General features: G+C 42.1%; 1 protein-coding gene across 1 annotated transcript in view; it reads left to right on the forward strand.

The window, feature by feature from the left end:
* The first annotated feature begins 1,550 nt into the window (after nucleotides 1–1,550).
* tafa4b (TAFA chemokine like family member 4b) overlaps nucleotides 1,551–26,684 on the forward strand; it is a 39,554-nt gene continuing 14,420 nt past the window's right edge. Inside the window, exons 1-2 of the mRNA XM_052100997.1 lie at nucleotides 1,551–1,665; nucleotides 13,005–13,160. Of these exons, the coding sequence (XP_051956957.1) occupies nucleotides 1,551–1,665; nucleotides 13,005–13,160 (271 nt within the window). The remainder of the gene's footprint in view (nucleotides 1,666–13,004; nucleotides 13,161–26,684) is intronic.

The raw sequence follows: 26,684 nt of genomic DNA on the forward strand, positions 1-26,684 counted from the left end.
ATACCTCAAGAAGTTGGTTGAGAAAATGTCAAGAGTACATTCCTGCACATTCTAGGCAAAGGGTGACTACTTTAAAGATGCTAAAATATAACACAGTTTTGATATATTTTGGATTTTGTTTAGTTACACCATAATTCCCATAGTTCCATTTATTTTATTCAATAGTTTTGATGACTTTACTATTATTCTAAAATATTATAATAAAAAAAGAAATTATAATAAAGAATGAGTAAGTGTTTCAAAACTTTTGACCGGTAGTGTGTATGTATATATATATATATATACACACTCACTGAGAACATTATAGGGACAATATGGTTCTAATAAAGTGCCTGACATGGTCTTCCGCTGAAAGCTGAGGCTTCTTGTACTTCTTGGCTGTAACCCAATGTGGTCTTTTACTGTTGTAGCCCAAATTTGAAGTTTGGACATACTGAGATGCTGAGATCACTGAAATCACATTTTTCCCATTCTGATGGTTGATGTGTACATTCAATTATGCTCCTGACCCATATCTGAATGATTTTATGCATTGCACTGCTACTACACGACTGGCTTATTAGTTAATCACATAAATAAGTAGGTGTCCATATTTTCCTAATAAAGTGCTTAGTGAGTTTATATATATATATTGGAAAGCACACAAACTGTACTTCTAATTAAATGTTGACTAATTTGAATATATCAATGCCTCAAAATATTTTGATAAAATAACGTGCCGATCAATAACTGACATATCTATATTTTATGACCTTCCTAATATATATATATATGTGTGTATGTGTGTGTCTGTGTATGTGTATATAATAGGTCAAGATTTAAAACTCCAGCTTGTATGCAGAATATCTGCACCACTAGACCAGCAACTCTTACACCTGTTTAAAGAACTGCTAAGTTCTCAAAAGGTCCAGAACTGTGGAATTCATTGCCATCTTCAAAAAACGCTATAAAACACACCTCTTCTGGAATCATTTGACTATCTAGCCTTTTTGCACCTATTGAAAACAAACAAACAGACCTACTTTTTCTACTTAGACTTCTTTGTAACTGTGTACTACTCTGGTGATTTTACATGTAGGATGTAGTAGCACTACTTGTATTGTCTTCTCCCTTGGATGAATGGTTTCAATATTATTCTAGTTGTAAGTCACATTTCTGAAATAAAATCATCTGCTAATTGAATCAATGCAAATATAAATATAGAAGTTTTGTGTCACATCTCAGGGCACCATGTGAGTCAGGAGTGCCACTTAAAATAATAGTTTTATGATATTCTTGCTTCCACCCCTTGACCTGATCCATCTCTTTCCCCCTTTTTCTTCTGTCTCCTCAGGTTCTGAACACTGATTGAGGAAGCGAGTGTAGACAGAACAGGAGATAAGGAAGAGGACATGGCCGGCTCACAGGAAAGAGAGTGATCTGACAGGCCAGAGAACACAGGGCAGAAAGGTATTGCTTCTGGATCCTCGCAAACTTCAACAGAGAGTGATGAGAAAGAATTAGACTTCTTATTTTCAATGCTCTATTTCTTTGTCCCGGTCTCATTCTAGATGAAGCTGTGGGGGCGGTCAATGGTGCCATTGCAAGTTGTACTCTTGGTCACCTTGGTAATGTGGTCGTTCCAGTCAGTTTTTGCGAGTACACGGAGTCTACGGGGACATACAGGTATGCCAAAGCCCTGTTGGCTTAATTAGCCGAATCGCTCTCATTATTGTACATGAGATGCATAGCAAGTCTCAAAGCAGACTGATCATTGATGTTATGACACCAAAAAACAACAATGCATAATGAGCAGCCAATGATTGCGAACTACAGAGAAAGTCAGTGAGCCTTACAACTTCAGCTTGTTTTTGCAGCTTATAATGAACATATAAAAGTGTTTAACCTCTAATGTAAACACATAATTACTGCTATTGTCTGTGTTGTCCTATTCAGGAAATTAAATGCAGGTAATTTGCACCTGTTCCTTATTTAAGCGATAGTATTCATTTTCTGCCGTAACAATAAAATGGACAGCAGCAAAGTCACCCCCTTCATTAGAGTTTTAAGCAGAGGGAAAATTCAATAATGACTATTAATATGTATGATCGTAAATCCCCCCCCCCACCAAACACAAACACACATACTGTACATATAGACCCGTTATTAGAAAAAAAGACAGAGGGAAACTAAAATAATGTCCACTTCCTCACGCTAATTTTCTAATTGATACCCACCAGCTAACTAATTCTAATTTGCATAATTCATGAAAGTTTCCCTCATGGCGACAGAGTGACCAGCAGTACATAAATATTTTAGCATGCCGAAAGGTCAGACTCTGGCTCTTTCGCTGAATCATTCATATTATGCAAAGTCCTTCCCCAATGTCAGTGTTGCTCCAGCTAATTATCACACTTTCTTTAATTATGACTTCTCTTTGTTTAGTTTTTGCTAATGCAAGGTGACCTTTTTGCTGGCACAGAAATGCCACCAGCATTTCAAGCCGTTCTTACCGATGATGTTACTTTTCATTCTGATAGGGAAAAGTGGTTACAGTAGATGTCATCTGGACTTTCAGTCCTGTCCATCATTTAATGGGGGATCCTAGCTAACTGAAAAAAATCAATAGTTTGTAATTTAGACATTTACAGCAAAAAAAAGAAAAGAAACAAAGAACAGGGTGAATTCTATTCACTTTTCTTGGTTTCACTCCTTTATTTGCTATGTCAGGACTACAAAGTTTTGGAGTGACTATTTGCACTTTATGTAAAACACATTGCAGGCCTCCTTGTTCCTATATTCTAGTCTATTAGCAAAAAGGAATGCATGAAAATCTAAAATTGATATTTCCTTCTGACACACCTAAATCAAAACAACAAAATACACATTTGTCTTAAGACAGATGTTTTTGTGAAGCATTTAATGTGCTTTTGACTTTTGCACGTACATATACAGTATATTTATATATATATACTACTTGACTGAAATGTTTCTCGTGATCTTAAAAATATATTGATCTGAAGGTTTATGCTTAAATGTTTGAAATTAGTTTTGTAGACAAAAATATAATTGTGCCACCATATTAATTTATTTCATTATAAAACTAAAATGTAATAAAAAAACTAAGTTTTTTAAATTGATGACTTGGACCAAATTATTAAGAAAATCAGCCAATAAGTGCCTAACATAGATGGGAACTCCTTCAATACTGTTTAAAAAGCATCCTAGGGTGATACCTCAAGAAGTTGGTTGAGAGAATGAATGCAAATTCTAGGCAAAGTGTGATTAATTTGAAGATGCTAAAATATAACACAGTTTTGCATATATATATATATATATATATATATATATATATATATATATATATATATATATATATATATATATATATAAAATACATGCACATACTATCTTACAATATTTATTTATAGTTTTATGCTTCTGCCATTTGAGAAAAGCAATTCTTCATTGCAGTACCACTTGTAACCACATGGTGACTCTGAAGCTCTATAAATCCCTAAACAGGACTAACCCTTTGTAAGTCTGTATGAGAAGCAGTAATTGGTTATTTGGTGGCTTATATGGGTTATAAGTTCTCCTGCGGAAACATGTGCACTAATGGTAATGAATGGTCTGAATCTCACCCAAACAAGGCAAAGGGCCGTTGACAGATGGTTGACACTGAAACCAGACACTACAACTAACAACCACTTTTTCTTGTCTTACGTGTCCTGCCATGCTTGTCTTTGCTTGTACGTAAATAGAGACAATAGAGTGTGAGCTGCTTTGTTCCTGTCTGCTTTAATAGGCCCTTACATAGGCAACACAGAAGGCCAATAAAAGTCTCTATGTGCATTGCATTTAATGAGTACACACACACACATTCACCAACATTCCTGCATGAGCTGTTTGTGGCCATTTTCATTACATCGCTCCAGCAGCTATACAGTATGTCAAAGTGAGTGGCCTGGAGCAAAAGGCCACCTACTCGGAGAGCTCATTTGTGAAGATGTGTTTTTTGGTCTGCACCAGTCTTTGCTGTTGTTTCACTCCTGACATAAAGATTAAACACAGTTTCAAATGTCAATGCAATATTTGTCCAACCTGTGATGACATTTGACATAACCAGTTAAAACAAACAGCTAACCAATGACCTGGTTCTATTACCTGACCTTGGTAATGGAGATATATGGAACATGTCAGCTGGTTTCAGATACTATAGTGGTCTTGTTATGGGGCTTTTCCACTGCATGGTACAACACGACTTGACTCACTTTTTGGTGGTTTTCCACTGCAGATACTTTTTTAGTACCACCTCAGTCGAGGATACAAGTGATCCGAGCCGATTCTAAATGTGATGTCCAAACCCTGCAGATCACTGATAGGTCAGAGAGAATCGTCACTACCAGCATCACTGGATTTGCGACACGGGACATCAACCCGCTAGTTTCAAAATTAGCAACAGCCATCGAAAAACAAAAAAGTATTTCAGGAAGTGTGTCAGCTGTTGGCCGCACATGACCTACCTACAAAAAATTACTGGTGGTGACTACAGAACCATCAAGGAAAAGTGGAATTGGTTTGACCAAATGGACGCTATCTAGAGAAAAGCAATGGGAGGGAGAGTGCCCTGGACTCAGCCACGACATTGTGGGAGTCCACGATGGAGGATGGTACATTAATTCTATACTCTGCTTGAAAGCTTCACTTTATTTCGTTGACCAGCTACTTGAAAGCTTGCTTCTAAAACAACCAGGCCAAGTTAACTGTTACACTTGTGTAAAATTGCCATGCAACAACTGCTTTATGCAGCACAATGAGCTAGTAGCTAACAGCTAGCGGTCATGTTATTGTTTATGGTCAGTAATGTTTGTGTCATGTTTAAGATTATGTCACGGCAGTAGAGGCGGCGCAACTATGACGATCAGTTGTGTCTAAGTTCATAAATCCTTTTTAGCTGTTGTTTGCAGAATAATGATCACGATGTCTCGCAATCTCCTATGAGGTTTTATTTTAGCATAGAAAATTGGTCCAAGAACAAGCACAAGAACAAGAAGCCTTAGTCTTGGATTCTATGCTTTCCATCACAGTCCTGAGGGTTTCTTGGGAGTCCCTTGCAGATGGTCGATGTGATAAACATTAAGTATCAGTGGATGTACTATCTGGACATGTCTCCTTTGTTCATTTTATTGGCCATCTCAGACACCTTGGCACCAGCAGTTTTTAATTTATGATGTTGAGGAATTTTCGGTGTGGACTACAGGGCCTCTGTATTATTCTCCTAATCATTTCTCTGCCTCCAGTCCCTATAATATGCAACAAATGGTAACTTGATTATTACTAGTATGTATGTGGTCAAAAATTGCTGTCTACTTCTTGACTGTATTTTTTACATGAAGTGGTCTTTAACCATGTGAACTGACTTTTTTTTAACATTTAATATTTTTTAAATTATAAGAGAATTTGCATTAGTAGCTCTTGGATCACTTTTTAATGTGTTTGAACCTGCAACTTTTCTTTATTCAGTACGTCTCGCCACTCCAAACAACAAATATTGCTACGTAGACTAATAAAGATTTACAGTATAGTGTCATATACACTATACTGTTTATAACTAGACTTTATAATAAAATATATTTGATCATAGTCCATTGTACTTATTTGTGTGTGTTTGTGTGGGTAGGATTGTTGAGACACTTAATATTTTACCACCAAACATGGATATTGCTCATCTTTCTGGTATACAGCCTTTTTCTCACTGTCACCCTAAAGTTTTACTTCATTTTCAATATGTGTGAAACTCTCCAGAATTGTATCAAATATAAATCATACATAAAATTGTCATTAGAATTAATTTTCCTTGCAATATTAAGTAGTTTTCTAAAGAATAAGCTTCTAGATTTCACTTTTGACTTTTTGGACCAACATATGCATTTCACCTACTTTTTAATCCCAGTTTCAATATTCCATTTTTTTGCACCTAATAATTGCTGCACTAATCAACTGAGTTCCCTCAGTGAAAGCCACAAAATCTCTGGCCTTTAGGTGCTGACACGCTAGTCAGCTATTGACAGCAGAAAGATATGCTTCTTGATAAATCACACAAAGGCTCACCCACCTCGCACTGTCAGAATATATCAATCGCTTGGCTGCCCCATCCGCTCAAGGTAATGGCGTTTAGCTCGACACCCAGATGCGTCTGCCGCAGGGATAGAGACAGTTGGCCATGCTTGAAATCTTATTTGATTTCAGGCTGATCTGAGATTTATTACTCTGAGACCATCATAACAACGCTTTAAAATCCAGAACAAAGAGCTACGATGGAACACAGAGCGGTTAATTCCAGCGTTGTGATCCTGGAAGAGAAGCTGTGCAAAATCGTCTGATTATCCCCAGAGTCTGCTCACTGTGCTTAATGATGTGGAGGAGAATTTTACAAATGACTACTGCTGCCAAGTGTGTAAAAAGGGCCAGATACAGCTTATGTTTGTCACAAATTTTGCATGTTTGTTTAGAAATTATTAGCTTAACATCTTGTTACATGCCTTATTATGCATATATTAATGTATAATAAATGTGTAATAACCTATATAATCTCTGAAAGTAATTTCCTGTGGCTTGTGGGTGATTGTAGTCCACTGGGCATGAGATGAATTTGTCAGATGAATTCACCTGAGTGTCCAAGAGGGGACACCTTTCAGTGTGTGTGGAAGGTGTGAGTCATACATGAGTAAAAGTGTTAGGGGCAAGAGCTTCATCCTGCAGTTAGCTGCATTATTTCACAGCATGATGCATTGTTAAATCCATGGAATTGCTCATCTATTTAACTGTGAATGACTCTTAATGGTACATTAAGGGTTGCTGTGTACATCTGTGTGCCAAACAAAGCAAGCAAGCTTGCTGTAACCAGGGGTGTTGGTGGATGAATGTAGGTTTGGTTGTGGGTTTCATGCTCATTTCTTTCCCGTGACCCCATTATGCCAGTAGGAGGCAGTATGGGCTTTGTTCTCGGGTTTTGGCGGTGATGGGGCATCTTCCCTTGAGTTCTGAGCCTGCAACCTCTTGCTTCTCTGCTCTAACAAGGCACACAAGACCCATTTCTCCCTCACACACACATGCACAAAGTGGCACACATGCTGAGGTTTCAGAAGATGCAGTCATGCTAGCGCTTGGGTTTTAAAGAACTCCAAATGTTGGTATTCCATATAATTTAATTCCATATAACCAGGTCTCTAGAGATTACAGTCAATATTGTATTGTGCACAGACAACCATTCTATACTCTTTAAAAAAACAAGGTTCCAATAAGAAATTAAAAGTGTTTTATGCGCTGTTTTCCATCAGCTATGATTAATTTATTCTGTGAGTGAAAGTTTCTCGTAATGGGGGGGGGGGTTAGCAAGATAAAATTGGCTGTGTGATCTGTACATGGCAGCCCTGCTTTTTCTGTAACACTACTATTAATAAGGGTAAAACCTTTTAATGTGGAGAAAATTACAGTGTGCATCTTAAAGTCTCTTAAACAGCTATTTTTATTCTCTAGTTCTTCAGAAAACCATCTATGCACTGGTGCTTTAAAAACCCCAGAAACTAATGATATATTGCTCATTGATCTGAAACCTCTGATCTAAAGAACATTTAATCTAACATGAAGAATTGCATTAAACCCCAAATAAACATACAGCTACTTAATATGCAGCAAAAAATGATTCTTGATAAGAAGAACATAAGGTACCGCAAATACACATTGAAGAACCTTGACTTTTAAGAGTGAAATACAATTAGACCCATTTCAACTTTTACAGACACCAACAGTGATTCAAAATCACATTACAGACACTTTTTCTGTCATTCTCTGATTAAATAGATAAAAATGTATGTGTGCATCTCCTTCTAAAAAGAATCTACCCTCATCTCCAGAATATGGAGGCACACCATCCATCATTCATTATATCACCAATGCCTGTGCAGGATCTGATGCGAGGCACTGTGGTGTCAGTCATAGTCACAGTTAGAGATCTGCCCTTATCTGTTGTTTATCCAGAAATGTCGAGGCTGACAGAGACAGAATGCGTCGCGCCCTCGAGCGGCATGCACACGGTCATCCAGCTTGTAAGCAGTCACCCCCTGGACTCCACACGCTTCCTCTAATTAAAGCCCAGCCAACAAGCTCCATGTTGCGGAGAGAGGACAGGGTGGTGGGGATAATGTGGCTACACATGCCCCCTCAGGGGAAGAAGTCAGAGAGGTGAGTAGAGGAAATAAAAGGAGAAGGAAAAGTAGAAAGAAGGAGACCTCTCTAAGCTGAGGAGTACTACCATCCCCAGGAGGAAGCTGTCAAACAAACTCCATAACATAGTGGTAGAGAGAGGGCACGGCCTGATGAAATGGAAACCATGTAGGTTTGTACGTGTGTATGTGAATATATTTAGAGAGTAGGCCCAGCATGTACAAGCAGTACATAAAATAAGAGTGACAATTAAATTTTTTCATAATTATTTATTGCCCCTCTTTGCACATAGGTAGTTGGTGCTAAACATGTCCATGAACCCTTTATTATCAACATCAAAATTTTAGTGGGGGGGGGCTGCGTAGCTCAGCAAGTAAAGACGCTGACTACCACACCTGCAGTCGCAAGATTGAATCCAGGAGATGCTGAGTGACTCCAGTCAGGCTTCTTAAGCAACCAGTTGGCCCGGTTGCTAGGGTGGGTAGAGTTACGTTGGGTTAACCTCCTCGTGGTCGCTATTATGTGGCACTGGCTCTCGGTGGGGTGCATGGTGTGTTGTGCGTGGATGCTGCGGAGAATAGCATGAGCCTCCACACGTGCTATGTCTCCACGGTAACACGCTCAACATGCCACATGATAAGATGCACGGATTGACAGTCTCTGACGCGGAGGCAACTGAGATTCGTCCTCCGCCATCCGGATTGAGTCACTACGCCACCATAAGGAGTTGTGAGTGCCTTGGGAATTGGGCATGCCAAATTGGGGAGAAAAGGGGAGAACCCTGTCACTGTTAATCGCCAAAAAGGTAATAACGACAGTGTTCAACATTCTTAATTGCCTTTTAGTGTTTACTTAGTCATTTTAAGTGTTACTGTGGTGTGAAAAATACATATTTAAAAGACTATATTTCAAATAGTTTTTCTAATGACATGAGTAGGGTTGCCATCTTTCTACCAGCAAATACAGGACATTCCAGCTTTAAATACAATTTAATATATATATATATATATATATATATATATATATATATATATATATATATATATATATATATATATATATATATATATATATATATATATATATATATATATATATATAGATATAGATATATTATTTTTTGGGCTCTGGTGTGATCAAAGGTTAAAGAGATCCAATTAGAGCTTGTTTACCTAGAAAAAAATGGAAAAACAGCATGGACGTATGCAAAAATGTGTTTGTTGTGAAAGCCCCTAATATGCTTAAAATGAAAACCGCTTTAATACAATGACCAGGAAGAACCAAATTCCTATCAGTCTTCACATTTAATAAACACTACTTTTTGCAAAAGAACGAAGCTGCAATCAATGGAGAAAGACAATATTATATATGCCAGGTGTTTTCTTCCCCTTTTCCGGCTTTCTGTTTAAAATTGGTTTTAAAAAATGTGTCTACTGTTTGTAGAAAGTATATCACTAATGTGTTAAAAATAGTAGGCTATATATCACAAGAAAACAAAAATATTTGGCTCTGCAGGTCCACAGTCTCAGTACAAGTTTTAGGGAACAATGCATTATAATGGATTTTTATGAGAGCCAAAACGCATAACATGAAAATAGTTTATTTGTCCTTTGGCATTAAATTGTGTTTATCACAAGGGAAATGTAAGAAAATCACATTAAGCCTTTTAACTAATCCTCTACTGTACTGTACTTTTCCACTTAAAGTGCTGGAGTTTTTCTCCATCATTTAGGAGATCTGAGTCTGAGTCGCTCTTCCAGAAGGAGCACTGACAGATGCAATGCAATGCAATGTAATTACTTTGAATTACTTGTGTTTTTGGAATCACAATGGTGAAAAACAAAATCATGCACTCGAATGCTATATGTTTGACAAATTCTCCTGCGTCTGACTAAAAAACCACAGAAAACGTGGGCTGACTTTCATTGATCATTTCCTCTGCCGCTTCTATCAAGTGTGGCATCTGTGTAACTTTTAACAGGTGATGTTTCACAAAACTTGTGTGAAAGGTCTGTGTTTCTGGTCATTTTGTCTCTGTTTGTAAAACAGTTTCAGCATTTTGGGTCTGAGTGGGGTTATCAAAGATGTATTATACATTATACATTGTTTATATAATGAAAAGCGAGTCTGCAGGAACGATTGCACAGAAAACACATGGGAGAATAGAAGAAAATGCATAGAGCGTCTAAGTACAACACAGAAAACCTCATTATAGAGAATTTCGCAGACATGTAAACAAAGCAGAAAATGCAGCTCTGGTCATGGATATACACTTTACTTTCTGCTATGTGCCTCCAATGAAACACTGAATATCTTTAAATGATATTATGACCTGGCAAACTTTGGCAAATTATGTGAATGCTTCATCCTCAAAAGTGCTCATTCTGTCAACGTGGAACTTGTGGAAGTTCCATCGAACCAGCCAATCAAGTCGATAGAGATAGCACTTTCCAGTTTCGGAAATATGCATCAGACGGTTACTGTGGGTGGTCCATGGGTGTGCTGTTTGAGGAAGCACACCAATTGTGCCACAATGTTGTAACAGTGAAATTCTGGATGTTTCTTTTATCCCTGACTTTCCAAGTTTGGAGAATGTCAATGAAAAATAATGGTTAAGATAATTGGTAGGCACTTGATTGAAGTTGTAATTATGAATGTTGAATGTACAGTTATTTTATTTTGTGTACTGTTGATGAAGACACAAATCTTGCATGCCATAAGGAGAAATTTAATGCATTATATTATATAACCATTTACATTTAATAATAACCTATTTGTATTTATGGGAGAGTGAATGCAGCTAAGTGTCACACTTCTTGATAATTGATCATTGTTTTTTTTTTAAAGATATGATCTAAATGGCTACATCATTGTCATCCCATACTTTAGGATGAACTCAACGCTGATATTTAGAAATGGAAGAATATACACATAATTCTATTTTCTTAATATGTGTTTTCAATGTATTTCCATGCCTTTCTGGTCTTTCAATTCCCCTTTACTTTAATATCACAGCCATTTCAGACCTGTCTTATTCTTATTCTGAAATGGATGTTTGTCAACAATGTCCCATGAGATGAAAGTGACTCATAAATATTCACCTCAAATCCATGTCACCTGCTTGCAGTTCAACTCCCCTCCTCTCTCTCTCATGACAGCAGGGCAGATGGTTATATCATATATAAATATATAAGTAAACAGTGACGGTCTATCTACTGACATTTATGTAATGCTGGCATATTTGTTTTTAATAACTCTCTCCTTCTTTGTCCACACTGTGATTTAAATCATTTGGATCTTTTTCTATCGCTAGCCACCTGTTATAACAGCTCATAAACATGTCATAGTGAATTGTGGGCAGTCATATTATTCCACAACTCAATACTCAACTCATCCCCTTGCTGCTTAGAGGAACCCACTTTTCTTCAATCTTGGCTGTGATCCTGCACTCGTGTTAGACTAGCTGTAAAAAATCCAATGCTCAAGCCTCTTATTTAAACTCTGAACAGGAGAACAGCTCTGTTTTTATTATGTATACAGTACCACTCTGACAAGGGAAAGTGAGAAAGGGGAAACTCGGTCCCGGCAGCCCTTTAACTGCTTGTTAGATCCTGCTACTCATTTAATATAGATATTTTTTCAAGCAGCGCATGGTTTATTATTATTAATAATTAGGGTTGAATCCAAAAGCAAACCAAGTTTATGTTTATGTACAAACTTAAATTATACAAATAAACTTGGCATTTCCTGTCTTGATCTCTCATACGCTCTGTCTTGCTGTTAACTGGCAGAACAGGCTTTACATGCTAACGTTACAATTTATCTAGCTGGGAAAGTGAACATAAGCATATCTACATTCACCGACCACTTTATTAGGAACACCTGTACACTGACAGTAGATATTCATGTGATTATCTAATCAGCCAATCATGTGGCAGCAGTGCAATGCATAAAATCATGCAGGTACAGGTCAGGAGCTTCAGTTAATGTTCACATCAACCATCAGAATGTGGAAAAATTTGATCTCGGTGACTTCGACTGTGGCTTGATTGTTGGTGCCAGACGGGCTGGTTTGAGTATTTCTGTAACTGCTGATGTCCTGGGATTTTCATGCACAACAGTTTTTAGAGTTTACTCAGAATGGTGTCAAAAAACAATCAAACATGAACATCCATTGAGTGGCAGTTCTACGGATGGAAACACCTTGTTGATGAATGAGGTCAACAGAGAATGGCCAGACTGGATTGAGCTGACAGAAAGGCTATGGTAACTCAGATAACCACTCTGTACAATTGTAGTGAGCAGAATAGCATCTCAGAATGCACAACACGTCGAACCTTGAGGCAGATGGTCTACAACAGCAGAAGAACCCCTCGTGTTCCACTTCTGTATGCCAAGAACAGAAAGCTGAGTCTGCAGTGGGCACAGACTTACCAAAACTGGATAGTTAGAGACTGGAAAAACATAGCTTAGTCTGATGAATCTCAATTTCTGCTGAGGTACACAGATGGTAGGCCCATTGCAGGCTCAGCTTTCTGATGGTTGATGTGAACATTAACTGAAGCTCCTAACCCATATCTGAATGATTTTATGCATTGCAGTTTTTTACAGAATTTTAATTTGTGGTTGATCTCTTTAACTCTCCCAGCTTAGAACAGAGCAAAAGCTTTATTTTAAATCAAACTTTTCATGATAAGCTGTCTTGAGCAGTAACATAAGATTATGTGTTATCATAATCTTAATATGGTATATCTTAATAACATCATAATTCATTTATCTTTTATTCCTATCCACAGCTTCATACCAAGTGAAGCAGGGAACCTGTGAGGTGGTGGCCATCCACCGCTGCTGCAATAAGAACAAGATTGAGGAACGTTCACAGACCGTCAAGTGCTCCTGTTTTCCTGGCCAGGTCGCCGGGACAACACATGCCCAGCCTTCTTGTGTGGAGGGTAAGCACCACATGTGTTCATGTGTACTTCTTTATTCATGTAATTTTGGTTCACACAGTCATTTTGAATAACTTTGTATATAGGCTATAATTAAGAGTATACTGCCATTCTAACTAAACAGTTTAATGTCCAGTGTTGGGTGTAATCCATTTACTGTAATCAAAATAGTCTTTAATCAAAAAATGCATTACATTTTTAATGATTGTAATCAGATTACAGTTGCTGACTTTAAATGTATTACTTTTAAGTACATTATAGGGTTATGCTTATTTCTCAAATGTGAGCTGCTGAAAGAACAAGAAATAAATATATTATTAGACTTAATTTGAATTGGTTGAGCGGAAAAGTGTTTTAAGAAAGTAACTTAAAGTAATTATTGTGATTACTTTTTCTTGAAATTAATTAGTTAAGTACTCTTATTACAATTGTTAGAGAAAAAATGTATAATTTGTAGTGGATTATTATTTTTAACTACCTTGTGAAATAAATAAATATTACAACACAGATTGTATCATAGTTTGAATTCCTGAAGAGGATGAATGCGTGACCTGTTTACACCTGATAGTAACTTGCAATGATCTGATCACAAGTGGTTATCTCAAACATAATGTTTAGAGCAAAAGGCTCATTGTTATTTTAGTTGAGCTACTGTGTTAGGGATACCTTGTCTTGTTTCACCGTTGCCCTTTGTTTACCTTTTTTGTCCCTTTTGTTTTCCGTAGTTTTCACTTTTGTCCTTTGTTTAGCTCCACAGTCTCCCTGTTAGCGTTCGTGTTCTCTGTCATTGTTTTCACCTGTCCTCATTAGTTTATCATTGGTTTCTGTTCATTCACCTAGTTATCTTGTTTGAGTTCTGTTTGTTCATTGGTTCCTGTCTTCCCATGTCCACGTATTTAACCCTGTCTGTTTGTTTAGTCACTGTCTATCGTTGAATGTTGTTAGCCTGGTATGTGTGTTCCCTGCCCGTTTTCCTCAGTCTTGTGTTTATTTCCCCATTGAGGGTTTTTTCCTTTGTGTTTGTTTATTGTCTAATTTAAATAAAGTAGTTAACATTTAGATCCGCTCTCCTCGTCTGCCTCCATTCGTAACAGAACGATAGACCGCCCAAATATGGATCTAGCAGCTTTCTTTATGGAACTGGCCCAAGCGGATCTGACCTACCGCGAGTACTCCCACTTTTTTTCCACTGTTGCATCCACACCGGCTTTGATGACACATCCCTCAAGACCATCTACCGGATCGGGCTACCAAGGCACCGGCAGAGGGAATTGCTGGACCCTGGAGACCTCACGTGGAAGGAGTATGTGAGTCTAGTCTTGAAAGAACTCGCTGCCGGGGAACCACCTCTCTCGATCCCGGTTTCCGCTTCTGGGCTTTCCGTGCCTGCCACGGCCAACGAGCCAGCCTTGCCAGCCTCGTCATTCCCAGAGCCAGCGTTGCCAGCTTCGTCCGCCCGGAGGAGGAGGAGGAGAAGAAGAAAGGCTTCTGCTCCCCAGTCTCCGCCTGCCACGGTCAGCGAGCCAGAGCCCACGCCTGCCACGGCCAGCGAGCCAGAGCTCACGCCTGCCACGGCCAGCGAGCCAGAGCCCACGCCTGCCACGGTCAGCGAGCCGTTAGCCCCCAATGTCAGTGAGCCAGCGCCTGTCGTCTCAGCCGTCAGCGAGCCAGCGCCTGTCGCCTCAGCTGTCAGCGAGCCAGCGCCAGTAGCCTCCGACGTCAGCGAGCCAGCGCCTGTAGCCTCCGACGTCAGCGAGCCAGCGCCTGTAGCCTCCGACGTCAGTGAGCCAGCGCCTGTAGCCTCGACCGCCCCTGAGCCAGCGTCTGTAGCCTCGACCGTCCCTGAGCCAGCGCCTGTAGTCTTGTCCGTCCCAGTGCCAGTAGCCATGACCGTCCAAGAGCCAGCACCAGTAGCCATGTCCGTCCAAGAGCCAGCACCCCTCGAGCCTCCCGAGTCCACCTCCCGAGTTTTCCAGGGCTCCGCCTCTCAAGTCTCTCGAGCCTCCCAGGGCTCCTCTCGGGCCTCCCAGGGCCCCGCCTCTCGAGCCTCCCAGGGCTCCTCCTCTCGAGCCTTCCAGGGCTCCTCCTCTCGAGCCTCCCAGGGCTCCACCTCTCAAGCTTCTCGAGCCATCCAGGGCTCCTCCTCTCAAGCCTCCCAGGGCTCCGCCTCTCAAGCCTCTCGAGCCTCCCAGGGCTCCGCCTCTCAAGCCTCTCGCGCCTCTCAGGGCTCCGCCTCTCAAGCCTCCCGAGCTTTCCAGAGCTCCGCCTTCCGAGCTTTCCAGAGCTCCGCCTACTGAGTCTTCCAGGGCTCCTCTCGAGCTTCCCAGAGCTCCACCTCCCGAGTCTTCCAGGGCTCTGCCTCTCAAGTCTCTCAAGTCTCTCGAGCCTCCCAGGGCTCCTCCTCTCGAGCCTTCCAAGGCTCCTCCTCTCGAGCCTCCCAGGGCTCCGCCTCTCAAGCCTCTCGAGCCTTCCAGGGGTCCTCCTCTCGAGCCTCCCAGGGCTCTGCCTCTCAAGCCTCTCGAGCCTCCCAGGGCTCCGCCTCTCAAGCCTCTCGGGCCTTCCAGGGCTCCGCCTCTCAAGCCTCTCGAGCCTTCCAGGGCTCCGCCTCCAGAGCCTCTCGAGTCTTCCACGGCCCTTCTCCCCGAGCCTCCTACGGCTCCACCTCAGAGCCTCCTACGGCTCCGCCTCTCAAATCTCTCAAGTCTCTCGAGCCTCCCAGGGCTCCTCCTCTCGAGCCTTCCAGGGCTCCTCCTCTCGAGCCTCCCAGGGCTCCTCCTCTCGAGCCTCCCAGGGCTCCGCCTCTCAAGCCTCCCGAGCCTCCTACGGCTCTGCTCCCAGAGACTCCAGAGCTTTCTAGGGCTCCGCCTCTCGAGCCTCCTTCAGCTCCACCTCCCAAGCCTCCTTCGGCTCCGCCTCCAGAGCCTCCTACGGCTCTGCTCCCAGAGACTCCAGAGCCTTCTAGGGCCCCGCCTCTAGAGCCTCCTTCAGCCCCGCCTCTAGAGCCTCCTACGGCTCCGCCTCCCGAGCCTCCTATGGCTCCGCCTCCTGAGCCTCCTACGGCTCTGCTCCCAGAGACTCTAGAGCCTTCTAGGGCTCCGCCTCCCGAGCCACCTTCGGCTCCGCCTCCCGAGCCTCCTTCAGCTCCGCCTCACGAGCCTCCCTCGGCTCCGCCCTTAAAGCCTCCTACGGCGCCCCCTTCCTCGGCTCCGCCTCCTGAGCCTTCCTCAGCTCCGTCTCCCGAGCCTTCCTCAGCTCCGTCTCCCATGCCTCCCTCGGCTCCGCCTCCAGAGCCTTCCAGGTCTCCGCCCCTAGAGCCCCCTACGGCTCTGCTCCCAGAGCCTCCTGAGCCTTCTAGGGCTCCGCCTCCCGGGCTTCCTACGGCTCTGCCTCCCGAGCTTCCTATGGCTCTGCCTCCCGAGCCTCCTACGGCTCCGCCTCCCTAGCCTCCTATGGCTCAGCGCCCAGGGACTCCAGAGCCTACTAGGGCTCCGCCTCTAGAGCGTCCTATGGCTCTACCTCCTGAGCCTCCCTCAGCTCCGCCTACTGAGCCTCCTAGGCCATTGCCTCCCTTGGCTCCACCTCCTGAGCCTCCCGAGTCTCTCCCGGCTCCGCCTCCCGAGCCTCCTATGGCTCTGCCTCCTGCGGCTCCACCTCCTGAGCCTCCTACAGCTCCGCCTCCTGAGCCTCCTACGGCTCCGCCTCCCGAGCCTCCCACGGCTCCGCCTCCTGAGCCTCCTAGGCCATCGCCTCCCTCGGCTCCACCTCCTGAGCCTCCCGAGCCTCTCCCGGCTCCGCCTCCCGAGCTCCGCCTCCTGCGGCTCCGCCTCCTGAGCCTCCTGCAGCTCCGCCTCCTGAGCCTCCTACAGCTCCGCCTCCTGAGCCTCCTACGGCTCTGCCTCCCGAGCCTCCTACGGCTCCGCCTCCGGGACCTGTCCCTGTCCGATGGCCTCCTCCCAGGTCCCCTGGGCCGGCCCCTGCTCTGCGGCCATCTCCCAGACCACCTAGACCTGTCCCTGTCCAAAGGCCGGCCCCCAGGCCTCCTCGACCTGTCCCTGTCTTGTGGCCGTCTCCCAGGCCTCCTCAACCTGTCCTTGCCCTGTGGCCAGCTCCCAGGCCTCCTGAACCTACCCTTGCCCTGTGGCCAGCTCCCAGACCACCTAGACCTGTCCCTGTCCCAAGGCTGCCTCCCAGGCCTCCTCGACCTGTCCCCGTCTTGTGGCCGTCTCCCAGGCCTCCTCGACCTGTCCCTGTCCTGTGGCCACCTCCCAGGCCCCCCGAACCGGTCCCTTTCCCTGTCTGCCCCTTGTTGCCCCCTGGACTGCCTGTCTGCCCCTCATTGCCCCCTGGACTGCCTGTCTGCCCCTCGTTGCCCCCTGGACTGTCTGTCTACCCCTCGTTGCCCCCTGGACTGCCTGTCTGCCCTTCGTTGCTCCCCTTGGTCTGTCTGCCCACCACAAGCTTCCCCCCCAGTCAATGGACATTTGTTCTTCCTGTTTTTTGTCCAGTTATTTTTGATCGTCTGGAATCCGATCCTTGAGGGGGGGCTATGTTAGGGATACCTTGTCTTGTTTCACCGTTGCCCTTTGTTTACCTTTTTTGTCCCTTTTGTTTTCCGTAGTTTTCACTTTTGTCCTTTGTTTAGCTCCACAGTCTCCCTGTTCACCTAGTTATCTTGTTTGAGTTCTGTTTGTTCATTGGTTCCTGTCTTCCCATGTCCACGTATTTAACTCTGTCTGTTTGTTTAGTCACTGTCTATCATTGAATGTTGTTAGCCTGGTGTGTGTGTTCCCTGCCCGTTTTCCTCAGTCTTGTGTTTATTTCCCCATTGAGGGTTTTTTCCTTTGTGTTTGTTTATTGTCTAATTTAAATAAAGTAGTTTGCATTTAGATCCGCTCTCCTCGTCTGCCTCCATTCGTAACATACTGTAATTGATCTACTTTCACCGAATGTGCATACTTCACAGAATCTTCTTTTATTATTACGTATTGGGCTGAAAGGTATTGTGTGGGAAACCTTTTTTAAATGAACAATTATGTTAACAATTTTGTTTGATTCACAGTAATAACACAACTTTACCTTTATAGACGAAGGCACAAAATTAGGAATGTCACAGCTGTTATCAGTACAACAAATGTGACTACACTATCCTTCCCTCTTCTCTAATGGTTAAAGGTTTAGGACAAGTAAGTGCACAATGGTTTGGGTGATGAAGGAGCTTTAAATGTGTCCCTTCGGTCGTGCCGTGCGCACTTTAGTTATGAAGGCAAGAGGGCGAATGCCGGCAGCCATTTTTCTTCTTTATCTTCTTTGACACATGAGACAAAAGACCCTAATAGAAAGTAGGGAGATTGCACCTGGGGAGGTATTCTTTGTTATGACTTTCACAGCTCTCTTTAACTATAGTTCATGTAATGACAAATATGGATCCTATGCACATTTATGGAGGCATAAGGAATCAGTAGTAATCGAGAACAGTTTTAGAATTAACTTTTTTATTAAGGGGCAATATTTGCCCCCTAGAATTGGCATTTTTTACCTTTATGGAAGCATATTTTTTCTAATCCTATAAATTCACACTACATTTCATTCATCAATCCATCAAATACTTTAATTGATTACATTAATTGATGTATATTCTCAATCTGAACAATGATGAAATTAAATCAAAGAAGCATAAGTAGCTGTAGAATACATTTAATATAATAAACTCATCTCTATGTTAGATTATACAGCTCTCTACTGTCTGGCATCACGTTTTATGTATAGTACATAGACCTAAAATAGAATATTACTAAATACAGTATACTGTAGATGTTATATTACAAACAAACAAACAGAGGAATATTTTTCCCCAAAACTTTTAATATCTGGGGCATTTTTGGCTCTTTTTGGGGCATTTTTACCCCAAGCCCAAGTTAATTTCTCTCTCTCTCTCTATCTCTCTCTCTCTCTCTCTCTCTCTCTCTCTCTCTCTCTCTCTCTGTGTGTGTATGCTGTAGTGTTCGGGTGAGAGTGGTGTCGAGTGAGAACTGAGATGCAAAAGTTTATTTCTCCTTTCTTTTCTTTCCCTTTCTTTTTCTTTTCTTTTCTTCTCTCACGTCTTCATTTTTCTCTTTTGCATGTTCTGGGTGTTTGTTTTTTAATATAGATTTTATTTTTGTAAGCGTTTTATTAGAGTGTAACAAAGTTGCGCCATAGGATGGCGTATCAAGAGACAAATGTTGTTGAAAAAGAAATTGCAGGTCCTTCTGGATTTCGAAAATCAGACACTGACACAGCATCGCGTGTCATCTCTGAGCCAGTACCTGATGTACAGATACAGGCAGACGCGACAGACATTTCTGAGTGCAGTGTCAGTGATGTTACTCGCAGAGGTAATGCTGAGAACCTTATACCTGGAACTAGTGTTGTTGAACGGAATAGCGTTTCTAATTTTGAAGTACCAGGTAACAGCAATGTTGAGCAAAGTGACTGTAATGTTGAAGAATCTGATTGAATTAACCAGAGTGGGTCATTAAATTGTACATATAATGACATGTCTGATGAAACTGATTCTATTGACATTGATAGTTCACAGGGAGATCTTCAAAAGGAATTTTCCTTATATACCCTTGAGGAAATAAATATTTTCTGGATGATACTTTTGGCAAACAGGTGAATATTTAAAGTTTTTTTCCCAGACATTGAGAAGTTTGTTGATCTTTTGAGTGAAAATAAGCGTTTTTTTGGTTAAAGAAGCATCTCACAGCGTTAAGAAAATGCAGGAAAGGGCTCAAAGTTTTTGAGTGACTGACCAGAAATGCATCACAAGGGCTTTTCATCTTTCCTTCTTTTTGTGATAAAAATCTCTGATAATAGAGTGAGTGCTGCCCGGTTGGACAGAATTTATATATACAAGTGTTTTAGTAATCGGGTCATTGAGTGCTCAATTTTTCCAGTGGGGTCCTCAGATCATCATATGGTTTTTATGTCATTAAGTTTGTCTCAATTTTCTAAGAAATCTTCATATTGGCACTTTAATGCTAAGTTATTGCAAGATGCTATGTGTTTTTTTTGGGAATGTTGGAAAAAACAAATACAAATGTTTTGTCAGCAATATACAGTTAACTCTACAAATATGATAAAAAAGTTATTCAAACTCTTGAAAGATCTATAGATTCAATAGAGAAAGAATTGTTGGACAGATACAATCCTGGTTTGTTTTACTGTTTACAACAAAAAAAAGAGTGAGTTGGGGTCCTTCTTAAATGAAAGGGTGAAAGGAGCCTTGGTGAGGTCTCGTTTTATTTCAGTTAATGATATGGACGCTCCAAGTACATATTTTTTTTTTATTTGGAACGTTCAGTAGCACAGCACAAACAAATGGTTTGTCTCTGTCTGCCTGATGAAAGGGTTACAACTAACATTGCAGAGATGCATCATCATGCAGTGGATTTTTATTCCTGTTTATATACTGCAGAACATTGCGATTTGGACTGTGCTGAACAGTTATTTCAAGGCCTCCCTAAATTGGACTCTGTTTCAAAGACTGCCTTGGACTCTCTTTTACCTTTTGAGGAGCTCACATCTGCAATTGCACAGCTCAGCTCGGGGCGATACTCTGGTGTTGATGGTTTGACATCAGAGTTTTATAAACACTTTTGGAACCTTCTTGGTATTGATCATTATGAGGTATTTTGTGAATGTTACAAAGATGTTTTTTTGCCCATTACCTGTCGTCATGCTGTTTCTTTCTTTATTTCCAAAAAAGGGAGATTTGTCTTTATTAAAGAACTGGAGACCTGTTGCCTTATTGACCACGGAATACAAGATCAAAATGTCTTGCTAACAGATTAAAGAAATATATACTATAATAGTGCATAAAGATCAGACATATTGTGTACCAAATAGGTCTGTAATGGATCATTTGTTTTTAGTATGAGACATTTTAAACATTTGTAGAACTTCTAACTTAGGGGTTGGGTTAGTTGCCTTAGATCAGGAAAAAGCTTTTGATCGGGTAGATCACAAATATTTATTCAACTTACTTAAAGTTTTTGGTTTTGGGGAAGGTTTTTTAAATTGGATACAACTGCTTTATGCTGGTGCTTCATGCATGGTAAAAGTGGGGGGTGGGTTGAGCAAACGAATTTCTGTCCAAAGAGGAATCAGGCAAGGTTGTCCGTTGTCTGGTTTGTTGTATAGTATTGCCATTGAACCTCTATTTTTTAATATAAGAAAGACTTTATGTGGTTTTTCAATACCAACTGTGTTTCCAAATTCAAATGTTACTCTTACTGCTTATGCTGATGATGTGACTGTGTTTATTAGTCATGGGCAGGATATTACTGCCCTGTCTGAAGTTCTTCAGTTATATGAGAAGGCCTCATCAGCAAAAGTAAATTGGGACAAAAGTGAGGCTTTTTGGGCAGGTCAAGATACTCTACATTTTATACCATCACTGCCAGGAAAGCTTAATTGGGACAAAGAAGGGTTAAAAATCTTGGAATTTATTTGGGTTCAAGCGATTTTCAAAAGTTAAATTGGGAGGATGTAATGGAGAAAGTATGCACCCGATTGTCTCGCTGGACCTGGTTGCTACCCAAACTATCCTACAGGGGGAGAGTCTTGATTGTCAATAATTTGGTCGCTTCCTCCTTCCATCAATTAGCTATCTGGAAAACAAGGAAGAATAAGATGTCAGGACAAGGTGCAGTAAATCCAATTTTTATGTTTTTAGACCTAGTGGCTTCTTGTATTAGAGTGGAATATTCAACAAAATATGGTTCTGACTTAAAGAAAATGGAAAGGATAATTTTTTGTCACATTCAGTGGAATTTTTGTCACAGTTAATTTCTTACCCTGACAGAAATTTCCAACAAGAAAGAAAGATAGAGACAGTGTGTGAGGCCACATGAGAGGTCATGTTGGCTTTGTGCTGATATAAGAGAGAGTTAGTATGATTGACCTGTGTTTGTTCCAGTGAAGGAGAGAGAGGTGAGGGTAATTGTTCTCTATCAACACTACTGTATCTCTAAATCCCCCAGGCCATCAGTTTCACTTTCTTCCCCAAGAACACCCCTCAGGAGGAAGGTCACAGAGGAACCTATCGCCAGATTCTGAAAGTTTATAAATATCTAATACTCATAGCAGTGTTCGTCAGGACTCAGGAGCAGCTAACTACAAGTAGAGACACTATTAAGTTTACTTTTTCAGAAGTGTATCAGTATCTCAAATTGTGTAGCTTTTCCAGAAACAAGCATTTTCCCAACAAGTAATGTATAGCATGACAAAATGCTTGATGTTACATTCTGGCTTCAATTCAGAGCCACAATTCCCATGTGCATAAGGCCCTAAAGATTAAATATCTTTCTAAACATTTACGTTTGTGTTCAGCTGGAGAAAGAAATTCATACACATCTGGGATGCCATAAATGTGAGTAAATAATGAGAAAATTTTCATTTTTGGGTGAACTATTCCTTTAAGTCACTGCACGTGTTCCATGTGTTCCATGTGTTCTATGTGTTTTCTATGATGATGTAACACTGTACAATTAGTAACTTTTACAGCATTTAAATTTAATTTGATAATTTCTACATATAAATAAAAAAATAAATTAAAAATAGTATGTTTAGAAGTTAACTTTAAATAAAATTAATTCTGTAAAAATATTGTTAATAGTTAGATGATACTGCGTTATCTAGTAACTCATCCATCCATCCATCCATCCATAATAATGAAGAACGAGTAGGTGTGTGCAAACGTTTACAGTTTTTTTCAATCGCTTTGGCTCATTGTCTTAACATTCTCTATACTGTAAGTGCAATTGTCACAGCTGTTTTATGGAACATCACAACTCTATTGCATGACTGCAAAATGCAGTAACTCACCCAAAACATTTAATTAATTATTCAAAACCTAGTTATTGTGTCAGTAAATTGGCCAATGCCACCAAAAGTTCTTAATTATTTTCAGTCAACCCTGCAAATGTTTGTTAAATACAAATTCATTTTTTGTTCTACTTTTGTTGATACTGACTGCTTACTGTACTATACAAGAATGTCAATTTTGTCTAGCTGAATGGTATTGTGTATCGCACTGAGCTTTTTAGAGACTGTTTTCAACAGTAGGCCAATTTTTCCACATTTCTTACATGTAAGGTCATACATATATAGTGAACAGAAAATTGCCACAAAATGACATACATGTAAAAAAACAAAACTACATAAAAACACTCCATGTCATAGATGTTTATGGAATATACATGTATGTCTGACTGATTTTGATAATTGAATGGATCATTTTGCATGTGATGGCTCACACATTGAAAGAATGTTGTGAAGAGTATGGTAATTTCACTGAGAATCAACTCATCAGTTTTGATCAGCAAGCCATGTGCTTTTAGTTATAGTGCTATGTGAACTTAATGTTTTGAAAAAAATTATTCTCATTTGAGAATTGAGCCAAAGTGATTGAGAAAAACGGTACAAAATGTTGTCTTTCCTGCAGTAGATCATATTGTGGAATTGTATCATGTGTTTTGTCTGTTTGGCCATTGGAGGGCACATTGCCCATTCACATTTTATTACAACATCAGTGAAAATCCACATAGAAGCCTTACAAGTGGCTGAAAGAAACTTCATCAGAATATTCAGAGAATGAGACCTGAGACAGACTTATACCTTCTTATGGCAAATCAACTAGGATTAAAATTTGATCTTTAAATCTCATTCAATAAGAATGTAATAAATAAGGGATTGATATCTCTTTAGTCTGTTGCATAGGTCCTTAGATACTCTGTTCTGGCTGGTACCTTCCCATTAAAAACTCATTAGAAAGAGTGAAGGGGAAGGTAGAGATAGATTCCATTTCAACTGTCTGTTGTACTCTGCATGAGGGCCTCTGTTTCTGCCTGTGTGCCTGGGATTTGTGCTCTGCTTTAGGGCTTGAGGCAAGATCCCTCTGAGCTTCTGCCATCTGTGATTTGGGTCTCAGCGCTCAGCACACCAAGGCCCTGTCTAACAGGTCCAGCTCCTCGTTCATCTAGACTTTAGTCCACAGGAAGTGCTATGATTCAAGCATAAGCCTGTGGATAATTAAATGTCAACTGCTGCAGTATAAGATATTTTAACTTAATTAAAGCAAAAAAGCAAATAATGTATCATACAGTCAGCTGGTCATTATCGCAAAATAAACCTTAAAAAGGATGATTGGGATTCTGATGGGTTGCAGGGGTTATTTTGCTATTAATAACTGGCTACTCGATGTAGTGACACTAGGGGTTGCACTTGGGAGCCCCAAACACCTCTGATATTTGAGAAAAGGCCAATGAAAATTGCAGAGTGGAATTTGCATGCCACTCCCCGGGACATACGGGTATTAAATGAGCCAGCTTTCAATCACTCATTCAGATTTGTTCTTCAGAGCCGAGAGGTGTCTATGTACTCCACTGCGTTCCCATTAACCTCAAAGCATAAAGAGCATTTTAAGTTGTTGGATATATGGCACATTGCAGTGGGTTCTCCCCCTCTTGCACAGATAAGTGCAGAGAACGCCCATAGGCGCTTTGACAGCCACACTAAGAGAGTATATCTAAAAGAGTATTCCTCTAAAAGAGTGAGCACTGACGGAAAGCGTCTTTTTAAAGATGCCTTTCCGTCTGTGTGTAGTTCCTAGATGAGGTCAATATTTCGCCACATCTGATGGCCAAGATCACCTCACATGTATGGGCCATAGCCAAATGGAGACAGCATTCGTGGATAGTTCATGCTCTCACTGCGAGCACGGTTAGTGCTTAGGGCGATTTGGGGATCCCAATGGGAGTGGTTTCACCGAGGGAACCCCCACGGACCTCCCATTCCCCAGTATGCTCGTTTGCCCCAGTCGAGTTCTGAGATGAGACAGGCAGCTCGCCCCAGGGCGAGTTTAATGTCTCTTTCAGGGCTCGAGAGCAGGATGAGCTCTCGATCGCAGCATCGGAGAGCAGGCTGGCATGGTTGGACACAGAGAACTTGGCTGGGTTCCCACCTTTGGGTGTGGTCCCCAGTCTGAGACCAACGCGGAGCTGACCGCCATGCTTGCCCTGGCCGCCACGAGTGTCAGGCTTGAGTGGTACCCTGCACCCTGCCCTGAGCCCTCACAGCTTGATGACTGGTTCCTGGGCTCAGAGCACTGCTCACAGCCATGCCCCGCCCCGGTTGCATTCTTCCCAGAAGTGTATGAGGAGTTTACAAAGTCATGGCAGGCACCTTACACTGCCTGGACCTGACTTCAGAGTTCTTCCATGCTCACTATCCTCGAAGGTGGGACGGCCAGGGAGTACACAGAGATTCCTCAGGTGGATATGGCAGAAAATGCCGCCACCTGATGGAATCACCCGAGACGCCCGTCCAAGGCCTGTAAGTCTACGTCGTAAGGTTTACAGCTGGTCGGGCCGCCTCCTCCCTGCATGCCATGGCCCTCCTGCAAGTCCACCAGGCCAAGGCATTGAGAGAGCTACACTAGGGTAGTCCTGACCTTGAGAGTGATGCAGGAGCTGTGCTCGGTGACCGACCTCGCCCTACGTGCGACGAAGGTCACGAAGCAGGCTTTCAGGCATTCGATGTCCACCATGGTGGTCCAGGAGCACCACTTGTGGCTTAACCTGGTCGAGATTAAGGATACTGACAAGGTCTGCTTCCTTGATGCCCCCATCTCCCAGACTTGCCTTTTCGGCGACACCGTTAAGGACTTTGCTCAACAGTTCTCAACGGTCAAGAAGCAGAAGGAGGCTATCCAGCATATTCTGCTCTGGCATGGTTCATGATCCCACACCCCATCTGCTCATCGCCAAGGGCGTCTTCCTGCAGCAGCAACACTGGCTCCGCCACAGCCTGAGCCAACAACTCGGCCCTGGCATAGAGTACCCCGCAGGAAGTTGATGTCCCTCCATCCCACAATCCGGTGCCAAGAACCCTAGGAAGGCTTCGAAGTGCCCCTGAGACCCAGGGGTGAGGAGAACCACTGTAAGTTTGGAGGTGGTGTACAGAACACTCCATGCCCCGGTGGAAGGCCAGGAGGAGAACCTTTTGTTTCCTTTTGTGTCCATTTCACCACATGCTCAAGGGGCTGCAGTTTCCTCACTCGCTGGGTCACACACTCTGTGTTTACGGCCATCGTTCTGATGACCACTGTACATCGAACATTCTACAGAAGGATGCAATAGAGCCTGTCCCTCCAGCTGAGATGAAGAAGGGGTTCTACAGCCCATACTTCATCGTACTAAAGAAATGTGGTGGGTTTCAGACAATCTTGGACATGCGAGCGCTGAATCGGGCCCTGCACAAACTCCCTTTCAGGATGCTGACACAGATAAATCGACATCAAGATTGGTTTGCGGCGGTAGACTTGAAGGATGCGTACTTCCATGTCTTGGCACAGATAATTTTTTTCTGTTCTCTATCGAGGGCCGGGCATATCAGTACAAGGTCCTCCCCTTTGGTCTGTATCCTGTCACCTCACGTCTTTATGAAAGTCGCAGAGGCAGCCCCGATAAGGGAAGTGGGCTT

The sequence above is a fragment of the Xyrauchen texanus genome, chromosome 32 (assembly GCF_025860055.1).
Source record: "Xyrauchen texanus isolate HMW12.3.18 chromosome 32, RBS_HiC_50CHRs, whole genome shotgun sequence".
In the NCBI taxonomy this organism is placed as follows: Eukaryota; Metazoa; Chordata; class Actinopteri; order Cypriniformes; family Catostomidae; genus Xyrauchen; species Xyrauchen texanus.